Source organism: Gobius niger (assembly GCF_951799975.1).
Source record: "Gobius niger genome assembly, chromosome: 17".
Lineage (NCBI taxonomy): Eukaryota > Metazoa > Chordata > Actinopteri > Gobiiformes > Gobiidae > Gobius > Gobius niger.
In genome coordinates, this window is record NC_136868.1 from 3,502,367 (window position 1) to 3,525,067 (window position 22,701).

Consider the following 22,701-nt stretch of genomic DNA (forward strand, 5'->3'; position numbering starts at 1 on the left):
GACGAGTCTCCTTCTCAAGAGCTCAAAACATCCACCCGCTTGTCTCGCTCCGGCTTATGCATCATGATACATTTTGTGGGAGCCACGGGTTTGCACTGCGAGGGGCTCCGGTGAATCCAGTACGAGCAGTGAGGGCTTAGAGACAACAGCATTCTGATCACAGAACAATAACGGGAGGTCCCTGGCTGCGACAGTGTGGATCTGTTCTCCGCACACTGCCTGAGCCGCCTGAGCCCGTCCTATAGGAGCACACTTACAGCTTCTTTAAAAGTGCACTCTTCCAAACAGAACAACATAATTATGCAGCACATTCCTACTCAAGTGTAATGAGTGCAAGCTGCTGTGTACAAACGTAGGAGTAATTGCCAGGTTAACCATATGCTCCTTAAAAACATATTTCATACTTGTGTGCGTCTACCTGCTCCGGTGGATTTCTCAGAGACGTCCTATTTATTGTGAGCGTCTCGTGGGCTTTGTGCTCTGAGACACAGATGTTCGCACGGCTCCCTCCGGACTCTATTCTTACACCCGGCTTCTGCAGCAGCATCTACTGGGGGGACGGAGCGCCTGGAGAGCGGCGGCGACACGGCCACGCAATTAGGCAAACAGGAGCCACAATACACAGCTTCATTTGTTATGTCGGAGGGGGAGCAGCATGGGGTGTGGTCAGGAGAGGTGGTGGAAGGGACGGCAGATGAAACATGTGTGGATGCTGTAAAGAGCAGTGATGGCCAAAAAAACTCAGCGCTCCGGAGCTTGTATCACTTTTCCTGAAGCAGATGCTGCGTCGGAGCCTCTGTCAGCAACAGCTGGTCACGTGACTGTCTCGTCTGCTTCATTTTGTGAGTTATCGTGTCTTAAAGCGGGTCATCGGCTCAGAGGGGCCCTCAGATTTTTTCACTGATGATTAGTTTATTGAATATCTGTAATGTTCAGCAAAAGTTTCAAATTGAAATCTCTACATTTATTTTTTTCCCTATTCACCTGCAGTGTCTCGCCTTAATTTGTTTTAAAATGATGAATCTACTTGTATCTCTTCTTCTGTGTTTCTCGAATTCAAGGTTTGGTCAATGATGGAAGCATCGCTCTGAGATTCATCACAAAACGAATCACATTTCAGTTATTGCTAAAACACTAATAACTGCTCTTTCTGTACAGCAGCCCATTTGGCCACTGACACCGGCAACTATTTGAATTCATCTATGCAAATCCCAGGTGGCAGTTCAGTTTGCACATCGCAGAAGTTCATTACTCGCAGACACACACAAACAACAACTCTGTAGGATCGCAGTTTTGCCGAGCAATTAACTTCTCCAAACAGAAACAGTTTAACCGAGAGTGCGTCGGTGCAATCACCTTGTTTGCACACCTTTAGCTTTGGTAAACAGTGTCGACAGAACAACAGCGCCGCGCAATACTTTGATCACTCCTTCTTTGTGCTCCCCCCCCCCCCCCCCCTTTCTTTCCGCCGCATCCTCGCCTCCATCCCCTGCTGCTCCCCGGCTGATACAGTGGTGTGCGTGACAGTACAAACAGCCCCATTCTGTCAGGGCGCGGCGCTAACGGGCTAACAGGCTAACAGCCTCATTGGAACCCCTTGTTATCCCGCTCAAACAGGCAGCGCGGAGGAGCCCTGGCACATTTCCATAATGTTATTGACCTAGCGCTGGGACACGGCTCGGATATGTGCTCACACCGCCGCTATTTGCATGTCTATTACCTCAGAGTGAAAAAAAAAAGAAAAAAAAAAGCGGCAGACGTGGAGAAGCACAACCAATTTGAAGGTCCACTGCACCAAAGCGACCCACTCCCGTGCTAACTTTAAAGTAGAGGCACTGGAGAAACGGGAAGTACTTAGGGAAAGAAGAGAAGTCGGGGAAGAGTGTGGTGTTCTCTTTTTAGTGCAGTATCAGTTTAAGGGAATTCCGCTCAAAACTTACATGCAATACAAGTAGATTAACGACAGAACACTCAGCAGCACGACTTTTAACAGGAGCCAGAAAACGCGAGAACATCACCCCTATTTTAGCTTCTTTGCACTGGCTACCTGTACGTTTTAGAATTGACTTTAAAGTGTTGTTGTTTGTTTTTAAAGCTTTGAATGGACTGGCCCCTCAGTATATTGTAGACCTCATCCCAATCTATACTCCGGCGCGCGCTCTGAGGTCTGAGGCCCGGCTACAGCTTGTGGTTCCTAAGACAAAGCGTAAAACCAGAGGGGACAGAGCGTTCTAAGCTGTGGAACGCTCTGCCCCCCCCACGTTCGAACGGCCCCCACAGTGGAGTGTTTTAAATCTCGTCTTAAGAGCCATTTTTATTCTCAGGCTTTTAACACCGCGTGAGTTGTGTGGTCCCTGTGTCTTTTATTTATTTTATCTGGTTGGTTTTATTGTTTTATTCAATGTTTTTAATTATTTTATTGTTTTATCTATTTTATTTGTATTAATGTTTTTTACGAACTATTTATTGTTTTATGCATGTTTTAGTCTTTTTTTTATCTATTTATTTTTAATCTTTTTTTTGTGTGGTAGAGCTAATAAGTATTGTATCTGTTTTTAGGATCTCATGTGCAGCACTTTGGAAACATTTTTGTTGGTTAAATATGCGATACAAATAAAGTGGATTGGATTGGACACAATGGGCCAGATCTTGTGGCGGTGCACGGGGCAGCGCAGGCTCTTGGCAAATTATTTTCCAAGTGGCGGCGCTATATGTGCCATTCGCCTCCGCCACCTGTGAGGGGGCGTCACAAGAGGAGGCGACTGCACTGATGGAAACACGGCTGACATTCACTTCCTCGTTTACATTGCGCTGTCTTGCGTTCTTTCTTAAGCCTTAGACTCTCACAGGTCAAACTAAAAACTTTATTTACCCCATCATGAGCTAAACCATGTTCACGTCTCGAGAGAAAAAGAGCTACAGCGTCCGCTATGGCGTGGATCGGCCGCGCTTGCCGTGAACGCAAAGCAAAACAAAAGCACATGTTCACCCCCCACTCCCACACAACCACTCTCCTGGACGCGGAGTCGATCTGTTTGGAGGAAAATCTGGGTCTCCTCCCACTTAAATGCGCTAAGTCTGGAGTGGCAAGATCACAAAGTGCTCCTACTGAGCGCAAAATGTCACGCTATCGTCTCCGTTTTGATGCACAAGATCGGGCCCAATGACTACGTTTACATGCCGTCAATATTCAGATAAAGGTCAACGTTCTGCTTTTGGAAAAACCCGCCTGAGCAGACAGTTACGCCTGTACATGGTCATTATGTTCAACTGGGATATCCACACCTAACCTCGATGCACGGAGAACATCATGACGCAAATCAGTGTCATATTTCTGCTTTTTCTTCCTGTATCCAAAGACAGCAGCGGAGCAGATGCTGAACGGTCCAGGGCCGATAGCAGTCGCCTTTGTTTGCCCTTTGGTGCTGGTACTGACCCACCAGAAGGACGTGACACTACACACACCTCATGGCCTTCAGCAACAAAAGGAGAGAACGCGAAGAAGGCGCAAACAGTTCTCAAAAGATTCCTTGCAGGTAAAACATGTGCAGAACACAAATGAATGTTCCTTTCAGTGGGGATGTATATGACCAAATACATGGCCTTGCGCGCCTGGGCTGTTGCGGATATTCCGGTTTTGAAAGGATTATTGACTGCATGTAAACATAAATACATTTTTGATCTACACAAACGTCAATCCTGCTGATTTTTGTGTTGGCGTGTTTCACAACTTTGAGGTTTTGAGGTTACGATAATGTAAACAACAATAGTTCACATGTCTGCTTTTACAAACTACTTCCATCATGTCGCTACCATATTTTCCGAGCTCAATTGAGCAGTTCCAAACCCTTGGACGAAATGAATGCGAGGGTATGGTAAAACCAGGCTAATATTGTCCGGACTTATATATCATATTATATAATTTCTCATGTTTGTTATCATCACACTGGCCGCCACGAGAGGGCGCTCTAGGCTTGTGTACCAGTGTCTGCTACTCCTGTACCACTGTGCATGTTAGAAACGGTTATCGAGCAGCAGAAAGAAAGTTTCGCTTGGACTGGCGAAAAGTGGAGTTTACTCTCACTGCAACGAAGAAAACGAAAAAGCTAATCGTGGGCTAAAAGCTACATGGCCACAGCTAAAGGAACAACTCTGCAAATGAGAGCTTGGACAATGCTGCCGGGAGAGGCTCGTCAACGGTGCAGTTACGCCTCCATACCCAGGTAGTTGCCAAAGCTGGTGCGAATTATGCTCCGGAGCGACTTACAGTCCGGAAAATACAGTGTTTGAAAGAAACAGGTCGGCTATAGGGTCTCTATTCACTGTTGCTGGTTTTATTTTCCCAGTCTGAAAGGTAAAACTGCTTATTTATGCCACTAACAGTAGAATTGAGCTGATAAATTAAGCTTTTTCGTCTGGTTTATATTTGAGTCTGATTGCCCCAAAGTCACTTGCGTTTCATGCAAAGTGTGCTGCTTTTGGCGTGAGACTGCTTTAAAAAATGGGATTTCCATATTTGTAAAAATTCACAGTTTCCATTGTGCGCACCTCTTCTCATCTTTTGGTGAGCGCGCCTCATACTCAACACGTCTCTGTGTGTAACTGGACATTAATAAATCATAAGGGACGCTGTGAGAAGCTTTAACCTCCATGCATAATTCACTGGGGCTGATGCTAATGCTACCGCAGCTCTGTCCCACTAAACTAAGTCGGGCCAATTAGCTCTAATGAAAGCAGCCAGGTTTACGCCTCAGCACAACCAACGCACAGCACATTCTCCAAAGAAAGTCTCAAAACTAATGCGGTAACTTTACTTTCACCTAGAACAAGAAAAAGAGGTCATCCACACCCACACTTACAGAGCTTATTCCATTTCTTTTAATCCACCTTCTCAAAAGCTATAGGAAATCAATACATTGTATATACAGTACAATAGAACGGTATTTCTCAAACCGCATTGCTCTCCAACTGTGTCATGTGACCCCAGAGTCGGTGCTGGCCTTTAGAGGGCCCTAGGCAAAAATGCACTGGGGGGGCCCTACAGTTAGCATCCCAAGGCTAGGTGAAGAGCGAACCCGTACGAAAACAGTCCCGCTGTGCAGTAGAGCAGGGCAGAACTGGAACATAATGACCTCAATTGAGTGAGATTGTGTGAGAAGCACTAACTATTTGCCACTGTCAGACTGTAGGACTACTCTTGTCCCCCACTTTTTAAAATGGGGCCACGCCGCCTTTGCTTTGCCCAATCCCGTCAGACCATGGAAGCTAACCAGGGAAGGGCCTGGTCGGGACTTGGATGGGTGACCGTTCAGCAACACCAGGAAGCCTAACGAATGTAGTGAGTGAGTGGTTGGTCATGGTCAGAGGGGCCTATGGCGCACACTGCTTGCCTCGCTTCAGTCTACCCCAGGGCAGCTTCGACTACAATAGCAGTTTTCCACCACCAAGTATGGAGTGAATGAAATGTAAAACTATGTAAAACATGCATTATTATTATTTTTATTATTAAATGGTCACATTCTCTCACCTCTAGTCCCTGACCCACAGTTTGGGAACCACTGATTTAAAATTGAAATCTGCACCTGACTGGTTAGTTTTATTTAACCACTGAGAATTAGCCTGACAATTCATTGTTTTAGACCAAGCATATTCGGAGAACTTGAGTTACTAACTCTTACCGCCTTTGCTCTGCCCAATCCCGTCAGACCTTGGAAGCTCAGCAGGGAAGGGCCTGGTCGGGACTTGGATGGGAGACCGTTTAGTAACACCAGGAAGCCTAGCGAATGTAGTGAGTGAGTGGTTGGTGGTGGTCGGAGGGGCCGATGGCACAGACTGGTTGCCTCGCTTCTGTCAGTCTACCCCAGGGCAGCTGTGGCTACAATAGAAGCTTGCCAACACCGGGTATGGAGTGAATGAATAATGCAATGTAAAGCGTCTTTGAGTGTCCAGAAAAGCGCTATATAAAACCAATGCATTATTATTATTATTAACTATGCTCATGAGACCTGTGTGGATTCAACTCCCATTTGAGACAAATCCGAACAACAGCTTTGCACACTCATATTCTCCAACTAATAATCTGCAACAGACAATAAGAAGATAGTCTAACTCGAAATGAATGCGTGACACGAACAGTGACGAGTGGGGGCACGAGTGGAAAAGCACTTGCGCCTTGGGGGTGATGGGGGAAGGAGCAAGGTCTCTCCTGCTCATCCACTTCAGCAGAAGCTCCATTTTGGTGTTATATGTGTAGGCGGAGAGTGAGTGAGCGCTGTCAGGGAAAAACAACACCACAACAACAATGTGAGTGAGATACGGGGACCTACGCAACTTGGTAATCTGCGTATAGGAAAAAACGGCTCTGTGTGGCCCTCAGACTCCTCTAGTCTTTGTTCAACAGAGAGACCATTTTATTTATGTTTTTGTCCTCTTCTGGGCTAGTCCTTGTTAGGAACTACAGCATATTTTAGGCCTGATTCATTCGAATTGGACTAGCTTTAGATCTTGTGGTACTTTATGGCAGAAGCTTGGCAACCTCTGAATAAGCCACTTCTCCTTGATACTGTATGTCTTCATTCACTGAAACCATGGACAAAAAGCAAATCCAAGAGTTACTGTAAGTACTTCTGAACAAGATCTCAATGTTTTGAAAAAGGTCCTCTGACATTGGACTATCATTGCCAGTATATGTGCAGAAAGAGCCAAAATGCACAACACAATTCTTGTCAAAACTTAGTATCTGTGTTTCCTGAAAATGTACACTCTTTGTATTTTGTAATTTTATGATGAATCAGTCGGCAGTGATGCGGCCACTGTGTTGGTCTGTCGTGGTGAAGAGGGAGCTGAGTCGGGGGAAAGCTCTCGATTGACTGATCGATCTACGTTCCCACCCTCACCTATGGTCATGAGATCTGGGTAATTACTGAACGGACAAGATCGCGGATACAAGCGGCCCACTTGAGCTTCCTTCGCAGGGTGGCTGGGCCCATCCTCAGAGATAGGATGAGGAGCTCAGTTACCCAGGAGGAGCTTGAAGTAGAGCCGCTGGTCCTTCACGTCGAGAGAAGCCAGCTGAGGTGGCTCGGGCATCTGTTCCGGATGCCTTCTGGTCGCCTCCCTCAGGAGGTGTTCCAGGCATGTCCTATTGGGACACGCTGTAGGGACTATGTCTCTGTGGCCTGGTGTCACCTCAGGGTCAGAACAGCTGTAGGAGGTGTGAGTGGATTGGGAAGTTTGGGCATCTCTGCTCAGACTGCTGCCTCCGCGACCCGGCCCCGGATTAAGCGGAAGAAAATGGATGGATGGATAATTAATCACATTTCCTAACCTGGCTAGCGGCAGGCTGCTTTGTGCTGCACAACAGCCTGGGGGCCATGGCCGAAATTTTTGCATGGATTTGGGAACCAATCACAGAATGAGAAGAGACGGCAAGATGATGACGCGCTATTCGATATACGGAAGCTTGTAGTCTATTTACGGATAAAAAAGAAAAAAAAAAAGACAATAACAAAACATGACAGCAGCAGACGCGACGCTATTTTTCGATCAAGTTTTAGGCCGTGTTCTATAGTTTAGCTCGAAAGTTTACAGCAGTTACGTCAGAGGCTACACATTTCCATGTATTAAAGGCGCATTATGGAGCTTTTTTATGTGGAGACAAAAACTTGTCCTTGCATTGACCCAGCGGCTGTATGAGTGGTCAGCATGGCGCCTTTACGTAGCATCACAACGATCTCTGGGACGCTCCAGGATCAACTGTTTGGAAGATTTTCACTGCTGACGGACCCTCTCACCAGAAAACCTACAAAACAATTGATCCTGGAGCATTGTAGAGACCACCGTGATCAAAAGTAAAGGCCCCATGCTGACCTCTCACAAAGCCACGGGGGTCACTATAAGGTAAAATATGCAAAAATATCAACTTTTTTTCCATAAAAAGTTGCATAATGCACCTATAAAGTTCAATGACAGATTTGTTCTCATGTGTACCTTGCAATATATATATACTGTTGCAAGGTACACATGACTACGGCGTGTGATTATGTGTTTTTCATCTAATGACCATGCTATTATTAAGTGCTCCGGAGTATTTTACTGCTCTCAAAACATCAAAAAGGAAGAATTTTCTAAGACTGAACATGTGCCAACAAACACACTGTCACAAAATGTTAAAATGACTCATTTTAATATCAAATGTTCACCTTTTATCATCTTCAGCATCAATGGGAGAGAGAGAATTTTGCTCATAATTTGACATTCGCAAACATTCAGGAACCAATTTCTCAAAAACACGCCTGATTCTGAGCTTGGACCTTTTTCAACACATTCCACATCGGTCTCGGCGAGGATGAAGAATATATTTCAATACAGAAATAAAACTGAGCTATCAACTAGCCACCCCTGGATATTTCTCAACACAAAAGGGGGAATAATGAGCTGGATTGACAATTACAATTACAATGAGAAAGCTCAACAACAGGCCCAAACTAGCCCCAGTGGCGTGTCTCTTCTCCGCCTTGTATCAACGCTGTCCGTTTCAAACAGCAGAGTAGACCTTAGGTAGTGAACTAGCATTTAAATCAATATGCTAATGCGCCCATTTCCCATTCATTGGCTTCATTTGAATCCAGCAGAGGTTTCTAAATAACCCTGGGGACCCCGAGCGAGGAGCAACCTGTCAGAGCGGCTGTCTCTATCATCACGGCAGCGTTCACGTAGCAACGGAGGTTAACGCAATTATATTAGACGACACACGACACGGGTGCGCACACACACACACACACGCACACGCAAGGGCTGCTGGGTAATGGCACGCGGAGTAGGCAAACAGAGCAATCACGGGCTGGTGACCAAACGCTCTCATTTGTTTAACCCAGAAAATGGAAAGGACAAAGCGCACACGAGCCGAGGAAGCGGACGAGGGCAGCAGGGAATAGGCGGCGAACCAGAGGGAGCGCAGGAAATGAGGGTTGAAAACTCGCAGAGGACGAGCGCGGGGTGGGGTTCGTACAATGGGGGAACAATGGGTTTTTTTAAACAGAGGCCCTCGAGGGTGAACACAGTGGCCTTGCGATAAAACTATGGGACTAAATAAACAACACAGCGTGATTGGGAAAATAACTCGATCTGCTCCATTCAGATGCAGTCTGGAGAGAATTCCACGTGTTTCAAAGTCAAACAGAAAATACACACATTTGTTCATTAGAGTGGTGAAATTCAATTTTTTACTATGAGGCAAGAGAAACCCATATCAGGCGCCAACAATACTTGCAGTTCTGGGCAGTTTCTATGAGCTTTTTGCCCTTTTGGTTGTCCCCCTCACAGGGTTGCCAGATGTAGGATAACCATTGTATTTGTACCATCATTTTGACCCCTGCATGATGTACGATCAATAATTAAAAAAGCCCTAAATGTACGAATTGTGTCCACATTGTGTCCAATATGCAATTTCAGAGCGCCAGATGAAGTCTGGTTAAATTCATTTTCCTAGCCTGGCCTCAGCCATCCGTAAACTCCGGTCAATTATAATTTCCCTACATGTATATCTGGGTCTGATCTCAGTACACAGTGCTTTTCAAAGTTAAGAACACTGAGGACAGTAGGGGTGGGACAGGGGGGGTGTGAGTGAGTGAGTGTGTGAGCGTATCTATGTGTGGTGTTGTCTTATTGTATTTTTGTTTCCTTAAATTGTACATGAAAATGTATTGTGCATAACTGGCACAAACACGGCACATCAGAAAACAGGAGCAGCAGCGTCACCTGTAACTTCATGTTTTGAGCAGAATTCCCACTAAAGCAGTGATAAAAAGAGAGTTTGGACATTATTACCTCCTGAGCTGCAGGAACAGACCAGATCCACATCAGGCACCGTTTACTGAAGATAAACTTTTCTAAACTCACTGAGCTGTTCCACAGTGAAAGCTCCTCACACGTCACAGATCTGTTACATAGTGAGAGCGCTCACTCTGTCACTGACAAAGCACCATAACTGTTCCAAACATGGCTAATGCAGAGTGAGCCTCGCCTTTTCCAGAGACAATCTTTGATCCCAAACGCTCCGGTGCAGCTGGAGTTTAAACAACAGCAGTAACTTCAGGCTCTGCGGGGCTAAAGCTAAAGGTAAAGCTAAAGGTAAAGCTAAAGGTAAAGCCCATGTGTTTCTCGTTGTCACTGCTTTTCTATTTGTCTAAGAGTCTAGTTTCTTATTCAGTCCAGGTTTAGTCCTGGTTTTTAACCAGTTTACTATAAGTCCTGGTTTAGTCCTGGCTTAGTCCTGGCTCAGTCCGCGGCTCTGCCATCTCTGATAATGACTGAAGTGTTAAGTTATAGCTTTGCTTCTGCCTTTGTGCTGAAGCTGCTCATGAGTTCAGGCTTTTTTAGACTCACTGTGGATCATTTATTGACGTTTGGAGAGAAAAAGTACCGAAAATTAGCAGCGAAAAAAAAAGGTTTTTCGATACCGCCCCCTACCGGAGCTTTTCGGTCGGTACCAAGTAGGTACTGTTTAACGGTACCCAGCCCTATCCATGATGACTGTGCGCTCAGTCGCGGCGGCTCAGGACTAACCCAACGCCTCGACTTCATTGTATAATTTTACTGTTGCCGTTACAAATGGCGAAAGCGTGTTGTGAAAGCGTGTTGTAACATGAGCTGCAGTGCGGCGGCGGTTACAGTGACACAGAGCAGATGTGTGTCAGCTTCTCTCCTCCTGCGTTTCCTCGTTCTCTCTCCTCACAGCTGTGTCCTGCCTCGGTACAGTAAGTAACATTAGCACTTATCGGACACAAAGACAAACTGCGCAGCGACAGCTCGAACATGAGGGGGACTAAGTGTGAGGGCGGACATATGTTTGCAGAGGCTCGGCAGAATCACTCTTGGAAAATGACACTACATTCTTGTATACCGCAGCTAATACATATTGACATTACCCAAATCTAAAAGCTCCTGAACTGGAAAGCTAAGACCTACAAGAGTAATTGCAACTTTTTGTCAGGATTTTGTTGTTTTTTCATTACTTTTGTGGCTTTGTCATTGTGTTTTATCACTTTTTTGTGGCTTTTTTCATTGCTTTGTTGCTGTGTTTTTGTCTCTTTCTTGTTTTTTTTGTCATGTTTTTGTTGTTTTTTGTCATGTTTATGCCACGTTTTTGTCACATTTTTGTTGCTTTTACGGCATATTTTTGTCCCGTGTTCATCCTCGCTTTCGTTTTTCTAACTCGCTTTTCTTTTGAGCTTTTAGATTTGGGCAAAGCTCGGTTAAGGCGTTAGATTGGAGGTTAAGGAGAAAATTGAGAGGCCAAACCAGTGGCCCTAGAGCCAGTGGCCGTTCTGTGCTCTTCCAGAATGGACATATGGCCTGTGAACACTAGAACGTATGGAAGTATTAGCCGAACTTACAAAGCAGTGAAAAAGCCCGTGAAGTCGAGTTTGCAGAAGATGAATAAATACGGCTGCTTCCTCCCGCTCCTCGATCCTCCCGCGCTCCAGCCGAGTGTCTCATGTGTCAGTCGCGCCTCTCCGTCAGCGGCTCACAGACAGAGACCGAGTCTGATGCGCCTAAATCCTGATTAACAGAGCAGCGGTTCACACCAGTGAGTCCAGCATCTGTCACTGCTCCACTCGCGGTGAGACAGGGACAAATCGCGCTCCGTACAGGCTGCTTTGTTTTGGGGTTTTGTGATAAGTTTAGGATTACAAAACTACAACTGTGGACAATAAACTCACAAAAATGAGGCCTTCATCCGAATAATGGGTGACTGATTTTCCTAACCCTGGGCCTAAAAGCTTGTGTCCGCGTGTTCTTTCCATTCACAGATATTACTCTTAAGTTTTAAAAAGCAAAATGTCAAATGCCAAGGTCTAGTATTCACAATTATTCAAAATCCAGGGTTTATGCGGGCAGTAGCAGGTCAAATTTAATGCTTTTTAATAGGGATGTACTGGTACGATATTGGGCTAAAAAGGCCTTTCTATTCTTACTTGTATAAAGCGTTAAATGTAAAACCACCAAGCCTCAAGTTGGACTCTGTTTGACGTCAATTGGACTCTGCTCTTCTTTGCCCTCGTGCCGTCTTCATCAATTGACAGAATGTTTCTTTAAAATCTGAGGTTGTTTGTGTTTTTGGCATTAATATTTAAATCCCCACTAAATGTAAAAGATATAGATTTTAAATGCTCCAGTCTATGTACAAAATTACTGGGACAGCATTTTAAGGAGAGGTCCGGGGGCCTACTCCAAAAAAAAACCAAATGGCAACAGAGTCCTTTAAACATGAGTTGCTTTTCCCTGCAGTCAGAAAGATACATGTAAAATAATAATAATAATTTTATTTTTGTTTGTTAGTTTCTGCAGTTTTTTCTGTCAGTGGTTCCCCTGTAATGCCCCAGCCCCTGTATACCCAGATTCACCCCTGCTCAAAGTAGATTCTGCAAAGCCTTCAGTCCCGCTGTCACTGGGCTCTGTGTGGCTGCGGAAAATAACCTCAAAATTAAGGGTGCCCAAACTTGTTGTCTCCGAGGGCCAAAGTGAAAAGTGCCTGTGGGTCGCGGGCCAAATACGGCGAGTCAAGTGTGAAACACATATAAATGCAAATAATAATAGTTACTTAATTTTATTTTTTGGGTATATATTGCATTTGAGTCTATCTACGCAAATAACATGCTACATTAAAACAAATGTTACTATATTGTAAGGCGTAATAATACCAGGAGTAGTTCGAAATCCGCGCAGTAATCTTCACTTTACTGTGCGGATGACAAATTACTCCTGGTATTATTACGCCTTACAATATAGTCCCTCCTTTTATCCGCTTAGAAAATCCACATTGTTTAATTTTGTGTATTATACTTTGTAGTGTAACACTTCACGTAACCATATTTAAATAGGGAAAACGTGGAAGAGCTTGGTAGCTTCTATCTTGACCTGTTTTGGAGCTATAGAGGAGAGAGGGAGAGGCTAAATGCTAACGCCGCGCTGTGTTTACGTGACTGAAGGCACGGGGGAAGATCAGACAGGTCCTAAAGAACTCGTCAAAGCTAAGGTAAGAACATATCTCAGTATGTAAAAACGGTGGCCTATTCCTTTAACTATGGCAAAATCCTAGTTTTACAGTAGCCGAAAGTAGTGACTTTACCTCATTCATTTGTTCACTCAAAGAAAATGCCACATTTGATCATTTTGAAAGTGTCAGTTCAGCATAAATTCTTTTATAAGTCAATTTTTAACATGTATGTTTGTTGATGTCAACAACCTACAATAAACGTTGGAAAACTGGGAAAGTTGATGTTCTCTGTAGAGAAATTTGCTCCCTGCATTTGACCCATCCTCAATGTTGCTGGTCGACCTGTAGGAGCAGTGAGCCGCCAGCGTGGACGACAACGCTCTGTGATTGATAAACACCCAAACGCCACAACAGTGTTTCCTTAACTTTGCAAAAGGAGTGAAACAGCGCACCCAATTTGACGTTGGTGTCCAAAAAGTGTACTGCATCCATATTTACCATTGAGAATGAATGGGAGAGAGTTAGTATTAATCAGATATGGCGCAAAAGCAGGTCACCCTCTGGCTTGTAGCTACCCCCGGTCATCTTAAAAAAGGACTGCACGCCTCATACTGATGTCCACAAACATTTATTGGCACAGCAGCAATTCGTGGAACACCGTGAAAACTACGAGAGAGACACACAAGAGCTAAGTTGTAAACTCTGGACATTATCGTAGCAATTTTCGTCACAAATATACAAATTGTACAGAAACAAAAGGCAAAAATTAATATTACGGTGTTCGCCAAGTAGACCAGCGGTAGATTGACTCTTAAAGGCATAAAAAGTATTATTTTATCGCCGTGCTCTTGACTCTTGACTTTTTCCGGCTTTACTCTCTCTAACATCCGGCTCAAACGTCACATCCTGTGACTATTGACTAAATTAATTTCTCTGATGTACAAAAAAAATAAAATATAAAATTACTCTTCAACATAAAGCTGTGGTACATAATACTGTGGACATTTTTCTGTTTTTTGCAAAATTAACAAACAAAGGCTGTAGTAGCATAGGCTGACCGATAGGTGTCGTCTCAAACTTAAACAGACAATTTAGCGTCAGCTACATGGCGGGCCAACGAAATTGTGGAAGCATGTGGCTAATTACCATTTGTAAACAAAGATGTGCTGCTTTCATGCAATGAATCCTGATCTTTCGACAGTTTCACTCAAATAGATAGCAAGTCATTGAGAGTCAATGGCGTCAAGTCCAAGTTAAGTCTCAAGTCACAAACAGCAAGTCCCTGGTTTTTAGACAGCATTTCTTGCATTTTCAATTAACGTATGGAGTACAAAAGTCGAGCCATGTCATTATTATGAAAGAAATGCCTGTTGGAATCAAACAGAAGGACGCAGTTTCTTGTACACTTGCGGAAACCTTGTCCATTTTTTAAATTGACTTTAGTTGGTATACTTCCACGACTTTTACAAACAAACAAACTCGTAGGATTTCATACTTATCCACTCCCTCTCCGCACTAACACGGATTTGACTGAAAATATTCTTATGTAACGTGGGATGAAAAAGGCTTTACCTCATACGTAAGAGATCACAGCGACGTTAAAGAAGCACGGATAGACAGATGCATATTTGAAATGATCCCCAGTAAACTGCCTTCAGCGGCGGGGGTCCCTGTTCTCTGCATTAGACTCCTACAGCGCACACATTTAACACAGTGACGCCCCCCCACCGAGTGCAGTTATCCAATTAGAGCTTCCCCAGTGAATCGCAGCAGGATCAGACCAATCCAGGCCAATTCCAACCCAAACGTCTCTACCTGTTGTTCACCTGGGATAACCCTGCCCAAGGCTTGCATTCGCAGCCGCGTATAAACCGTCCAGTTTCTTTACAGTTTGAGTGCGAAGCCAAGGGCAAGAACGATGCTGAACTCCTGCCAAGTCACAACTAATTAATGAACAGTTCCAAACTGCTCATAAATGCGTTCAGGCTCCTCCACTTTCTCGAAATGAAGAAGACGAAACAGGCACAAATGTTGGTGACTCGTCCCTTGACTTTTTTGACAGGGGAGAAAGAGACATTTCTGGACATACAGAATTAGAACCACTGAATGATTGGCACTGATCAATGCAGCGGAAAAAAAAACAGTGTTAAAAGGAACAGGCCACCGTTTTCCATACTGAGATTTGTTCTTACCTGAGCTTAGATGAGTTGATGCGGACCTGTCTGGTCTTTGTGTGTGCGCTCAGTCAAGCACAACTACTAAAGATGTTGTTAGCATTCGGCCTCTCCCAGCATTTTCCTACAGCTCCAAACGGGGGTGAAGTTGGAAAGGATCAAGCTGTTCCACGGGCACAAAGACCAGACAGGTACGTATCAACTCGTCTAAGCTCAGGTAAGAACATATCTCAGTATAGATACAGACGGCATCTCGTCATAGAAGGGGGCGTGGCTTCGCCGAGGGGGAAAATAGAATCTTTAGAGAAACACCATTTTTCACTCTTTTTAGTCAAATGTAAATCCGGCCCATATGGATATTTTCTCACAGCAGATTGTTCAGTTGAAGTGAAAAAACGGCAGTTGTAGCTAGCGCTAGCTAACCGTTAGCATTAGCCCGATGCTAACATGTAGCATCATGTTAGCATTCTCTGTTATTTATGTATTTATGGCCTGTTGAACCACTTTGCTCCTCTCCATGTCTTTGTATCTTTATTTAGTAGAAACTATATTCACAATTCAGTGTTTGTTAAAGTATTTTTTTGAATAATTAGAGAAAGTTTAGATTTTTCTCCAAATTGTTTTCCCCCCTAACTGTTTTCAAACATGACCATATATGGCCGATTCCAGAGATGCCGTCTGTATCTATGGAAAACGGTGGCCTGTTCCTTTAAAGGGCAGCATGCTAGTTTAGCCATTCCACAGTAAACTATAGGCCTGTAGAGTATATGATGACCTAGGGCTGCTCGATTATTGAAAAAATAATAATCACGATTATTTTAGTCATAATTGAAATCACGATTATTCAAACAATTATTCGTTGCCTTTAAAAAAAAAAGTCTTCAATGAAGGTATTCGAGTCGTCTTCTGTACTCAGTGGTTGAGTACTAAAAAAAAACACCTTTATTTTATTATATATTCTATGCTGAATATTTTCTGTTTTCTGAACAGTCATGAAAGTACAAATGATTTCTAGTTTGCCTCGATTAAGGAGAGGTCTCGGTTTCACACCTGCCCCCTGCTGGCCAGCCCTCACACCTGCGCAAGTAAACTGAGCAGCGCGGCCTGATGACATCATCACACAGCGCTGTTTGTTATTGTGTCAGGCAAAAGCAAAGAGACGTGGCACGTGAAATGCGAAGGGAAAATAATCCCAGTGCCATGAAATAATGCAAGTGTGTATGTTTACTCTACAGGGGCGGCGCGGACACGTCGGGCACTTCCTGGATGGGGGTGGTTTGACGATCGTTCTACGTAAGATTGTCAAAGCCAGTCCTTTACAAGAGAGCGGGATTCATGTGGATTACTCAGACCCAGCATTACAACATGGCTTAAAGGCGAAAAATGTTGATTTTGCATGATTTATTGCATGAGACCTTTCTAAATATAACATCCAGCTATAAACCCATTTCTGATTGTAGGATGATTTGGAGAAATTTGCTAACGAAAGAGATTTCAACACATGTTCTATGAACTGAAGAGAATTAATTTCCCTACACTGCAAAAAGTAATTAACTAGATCAGTATAAACATCTCAATTTGAGCATAATAATCCACATTTTAGTTGTTTTGACTAGTTAAGAAGTTCTTGGGCATTTGTCCTAGATTATTTCGCTTGTTCTGAGATGTTTCTGACTCGTTTCGATACATTTCGTCCTTATTTCAGGTCATTTTCTTTGCCAATGGGGTAAGAAAATTGGTCTTATCTCATTGGCAGTTTTACTTTCTTATTTCAAGCGAGATTTACCCTAGAACTGGTCTGAAATGTCCTCAAACAAGCAAAGGAAACTCGGTCCGATCAGGAAAAGTGTCTAAATGAGTCAAAACCGCTCAAAACAAGATACATTTCCTCAATTCAAGTCATTTAAGCCAATGCTTGATATTCACATTTTGCAGTGTACAGAGATAAATAAAATATACCTTAACCTCAACCTCAACATTCCAAAACAGTGGTTGAAACTGTGGTACAACTGGTGATACTTGAGCTTTTTCATTTGTTACTCGGGGTCATCTGCAATATTTAAACTTAAAAAAAAACCTCTCAACTTGTATAGTGCTTTTCCACCTACATCAGACACTCACCCATTCACACTCTCATTCATACCCCAATGTACGCAGACACTGGAGGGAAGGTGGGTTAAGTGTCTTGCTCATGGGCATAATGACAGTGTGCACATTCAGGAAGCGGGATTCGAACCCCTGACCTTCCGATCATTACTAAAGGCGTCTTATTGAGAACCATTGAGCTCCGCTGATCATGTGACTCTCCATCGGCTGCCTTATAGGAACTGTACTGAGAAGCCATAGCTGATTCTTCAAATGCTGCTTTTTTGTGTCATAAAATAGCCATGTGTTGAGGGATAAAACATTTTCACAGCAGCGTAAAGTGGTACTGACCGCGCGCTGGGTTTCCTCCCGGGTTGAGCGTGACACTGAACGCCTGGCTCCACATGCTCTGGCCCTGGGGCGCGTCACAGGGGTCCACATACAGGAGGGCAGCTCCAAATCCAAGCTCTGACAGGAGGGACAGCTGTGGAGAGGAGAAAACAGGCCTTACAAACACGTGGAGAATGTCACATCGTCTCCACTGCGCGATGGTGAATCATAGCTAGACCAAATCCACACAGCGTGATGGAGATCATTACAGCAGCGAGAGGATTCCTCACTCTGTGACCAGCCTTCCGAAACAGACACCGCCTGACGTCTGTCTCAGCTCGTTTTTGGTCGATTCTATGTTTAATCTTTGTCTCTGTCTCAATCTATCGATCTGCGTTTTTGAGCCGCGACTTATGATATTCCCCACAATGACAGATACTTTTTTCTCAGATGGACCAAGTCATGCTGTGTCCACATGCCGTAACAGACCCTGGCACACACACAAGAACAAGAAGAAGAAGAAGAGCTTTATTTGTATAGCGCCTTTCACATGGTCACAAAGCGCCATACATTCACTCAGTCATAGACAAAACTAAACTGAAGAACATGTAAAGACATTATCTTTAAAAAGTATGCTAGCGAAGTATCATAATTACTAATACATTCTTAGACAGGCACACACTTGCGTTTTTGTGTGTGGTTGCCTGGATATGAATATCAAGATATAAAGAAAGTTAAGACCCTAAAGACACGGGGAAGAAAACCACGATGCAAACGCGGTTAAAGGCTAGTAACATCCTTCCCATGTGGAGCCGCTCTTCTCACGTAAGTCTCAGGACGAGCTCATCTATGTCTCTCGTGCGCAGTGCACTGATGCAACTGGTAAACATTGTCCCGTTCACCCACTGTCTCTTACATTCCGTTAAAATTGAAAAAAAATGCAAATAATAACCTCCACCCTACATTTGTATGAGCGTAATCTGAGCCTTGATATCTATAAGCAGGTGATGCTCTGAAACTCGTCTCCTCTGAGACTTTTACGCACAAGTTTATACACATTTCTGTTGCAAAATGTACCATAACTGTTCAGATCAGGTTTAGTTTAGCTCCATTTATCCTGCAATCTCACATAAATAACATGAAGCCTATATATATATATATATACATTTATAAAAATAAAAAATAAAACGCTTATGAGAGATTAATTCATGAAGGATAAAAATTGCTCATGACGGATTTTTTTCAAACCTGTCCTTCAAAATGAAGGAGAGAAATTATCCTGAGCGAAACCACTGATCAGAAACTTTTCTCATGGTCCCTCGTACCCATTACAAGACCAAAAGAGATCGCTCCTTCCAGACGCTCTGGAACGATTTTCTGCTTTCCTTGCGCTTACTTGATTGTGTTGATTTTACTAAGAGTAAACTGAAAACCTACTTTGTATTTCTATTTGTAATTTTGTAAAGCACTGTGTGACCTCTGTCTTTGAATGGTGCTGTATACATAAACATTACTCACTCACTCTACTATGGTGTCTGTAACTTCAGTTTCCCCTGGGGGAGACTGACTGAAGCACCGTCACGACTGCAAACATCTTGTTGTGCTAACACGGCCCTAGTTTCAGGCAAAAAATATGGAAAACTGAGCGTAGGTCAGCAGTGATACTATTCTCAAGGTGATAATCAGCTTTTTTTAATGTTTACACTCGATTTATTCAGGACTGGAACGTAAATTGGAAAATAAAAATAAATAAAAAATGTCAATGACTCATTATAAGATTAAAGAACACATTTGTGATGAGACCACATTATTTCAAGCTAAACAAAAAAGTTACAGTCAAAGAGCCAGTCCGTCTAATCTCCACCAGGCCTGGTTTTATTTATAGCCCCCGCGCTGCTGTGACTCCTGGGCCGGTGTCATTGCTCCATATATTTACTGAATGTGTAACAGCAGCGGTCACTCCTCCGTCACGTCTGTCCTTTAAAACTGGGTCTCCTCGGCGTGCAGCGAACAGCAGAAACCGCAGAACTCTAATGGAGACCGCGACCCCACCTGGAACGCTGCCACGCTCAAACAAACCACAAAACTCACAGTGCTTTAAATCCAATTCTGTGGACAAATATAGACGCGGGTTCTCCAGAGCATTTCACTGTGAATGAGTGATGTCCACGACCACAGCCGGAAAGAGGCACAGAATATACGTAGATTACTTTTGACATTTTTATTTTGACACTTCCTCGACTAGCTCTTTGAAAATTGTTGTATATTGTTATATAATTGCATATTGCTCCAGTTCATTGTTGCAATACTTTTTAAAGCTACAAAGGAGGTGTTGGAGGCAAAGACATTAGGGAACGATGGGAGCGGATATTGAAGCTTGAACCTTCAGGTCGGAGGACGATCAATCTAACTGAGATAAGGGGCATCATTTGTCACTCAACATGGAAGTCGTACGATAAAATGACTAGAAGGAAGATTGTTTTGAGCTGTTATGTGATTTGGAAATCACCGTCCAAGTTGAGCCGCATTATGTAATAGCAATTCAACAATGTAATTTAAGTCCTACTTTATTGAGTAGTAAAGTCATGATTTTCTAGTTTGGCTTTAGATTAACCCAGGGCTGCTCCAAACCATTCTGGTGCCCTAAGCAGAAGCCCAAAAAAAGAAATATTTGTAGAATTATAGAGTTTAGATGTAACCATTTAATATCTGGTGCCCCCAAGACCTGTCAGATAGATACAGACAGCATATTTGGTCATGTTTGAAAACATTTAAGGGGGAAAACAATTTGGAGAAAAATATAAACTTTTTGTAATTATTAAAAAAAATACTTTAACAAATGCTGAATTATGAATATATTTTTCTACTACATAAAGATACAAAGACAGTCCATAAATACATAAATAACGGAGAATGCTAACATGATACATCATTTTAGCATCATGCTAATGCTAATGGATAGCTAGCGCTAGCTACCACTGCCATTTTTTCACTTCTACTGAACAATCTGCTGTGAGAAAACATCCATATACACGACTTTATTTATGTGTGATAAATTGCTGGGTTGCAGGTGACGTCACAGCGTTCTAAAGGCCTAAATTATTATATAGAAGAAAGATTATTTTGTTTTTGAGGAAATCTTTGGTCTTGTACAGAGAGATCATGGACCCAGTGATTGATATTAATCAGTCAATCATTTTTGTAATTCATACATTTTCTTTTGAGCTACGCCTTGTGAAAGTGTAATGCTGTTAATAGGAAAAACTGTCTCCTGTCCCCACTGGGTCCGGTGACATCATCACATCCTAGAACCTGCAACCCAGAAATAAGTTCATATTCCACCTGAAAATATGACGAGATGCCGTCTGTATCTATTCACCTTAATCAGGAAGTTCGTGTGGGCGCCGCCATTAATTGTGCCCGCCCCGTTTCTCCTATCTGTTAAAGGGGGGTAGTATGCAAAATTGACTTTTTCAAGCTTTACATCATGTTATTATGTCACTACCTCATTAAAAACATGCCTGAAGTGTTGCCTTGGCACATTCACGTATTTTTGAGTAATCTGTAAAAACTCTGATGGCGGCCATTTTAGGGATAGCTTTGCCTGAGTCCTCCTAGGAACGCCCCCACCTCCTGGAGACGCCTCCGAGCTTTCGTCACCAGCCGAGTAACCAACCACTGCTCCTCAGCAGAACCCCCTCCCCACTGATGCCACAGACAGCGTGTGGAGGGGGCGTGTCGGAAAGGCTCAGAGGTTCTTAAAGAGACAGAGGCCTATTTCAAGACATTCACTACAGAGAGCAATTTTATACAAGGCAGTTTTTCTAATTTACTGCATTTACAGACCAACAGAAGGTTTGTCATCATTGTAGTGTGATATAGACTGGTGCTATGTGACTGAAAAAAGCATAATACCCCCTCTTTATCATGGGACTGGAGAAGTCCACATAAAATCAGTTTCTACACGAAAACAAAGCCGTTTTTCGGCCGCCCTGAGAAACGGTGCAGTGTATGTACTGTATGTTGGTGCAAATGAACATTGGCCATTTTACACAAATCAAGCGACTAAACATCAGATCTGAGCGGAGAATATTTTCCCTCGTTCTCTGTTTAAATGAACGGGCTTCGCGCTCGACCGGAAGTGTCTGTACATCGGAAGTGAAGGGACGAAGCAAAAAGTGGCAAAAGTGGGCGGGGCGGAATAAGGCGAATACCAAGGAGATTTCAAAGAGACTCCATACAGCAGTTTGAGATCTCCATGGTAACAGACAAGCCTATGAGACATTGCAGGGACGTCACAGGAATGTCTCACGGTTTGAGACCACTTAGACCTCTCGGAGACCGTGCAGAGACTCCGCTAAAATAAAACCTTTTTGTTCGTTTTCACCAAGACTACCTGGAGACTCGCCTTATTGCCAGGGAATAATCATTTTCAAAAGCTCTTTTCACATGACACCAAGCCACACAAAGCTTCACATGTCACGATGTCCTAAACAAAACATAAAAGGGGTTTAAGGATTTTTAAAACAAATTTCAGTTTCTCACACTTTTATAAGGTCATATTTAGTGCCAACGTCTACGCGCTCTGTATCCCCATCCAAGGGTAATATTCAGCACATGACAAAGCCAGCATTAATCTCCCGATCATCTGTGTCCATGCATCTTCATAAACCGCCTCATAGAGACACGCGGTCGGGGATAATGGGATAAATTCCGCTTATATCTGATTTGGACGGGTAAATGTGACAACGGCGTGCGGCTGATGCGCTCCTATATCATGATTTATTGTCCGTCCTGGGCTTAAATAGAAATTAATGGCTTAAGCATGTGCCGTAAAATTACCGTATGATATTCCCGCACACGAAGAGCTAATGAGATTTAGCAACATAATGATGGCTTGTTTGGGAGTGACCCACAGACAGGAACACAGCAACAAGGTCCAGGAAACTTTCCACACACCGCTTACTCTGACCATCTACGCGGACAGGGTATCAATCTGTGTTTCTAAAGCCTGATATGAAACAATAATCGCCTCAGAGATATTACAGCAGTGCTTTTGTAAAGGGCCTCAGCTTTGCAATTTAGGTAAGGTCAACTATCCATTACCTAAAG

At 43.5% G+C, this 22,701-nt stretch overlaps 1 protein-coding gene across 1 annotated transcript in view; it reads right to left on the bottom strand.

The window, feature by feature from the left end:
- Nucleotides 1–22,701, bottom strand: part of naaladl2 (N-acetylated alpha-linked acidic dipeptidase like 2) — a 590,615-nt gene that overhangs the window by 186,910 nt on the left and 381,004 nt on the right. The window contains exon 7 of the mRNA XM_079574900.1: nt 17,611–17,743. Within this exon, the coding sequence (XP_079431026.1) occupies nt 17,611–17,743 (133 nt within the window). The remainder of the gene's footprint in view (nt 1–17,610; nt 17,744–22,701) is intronic.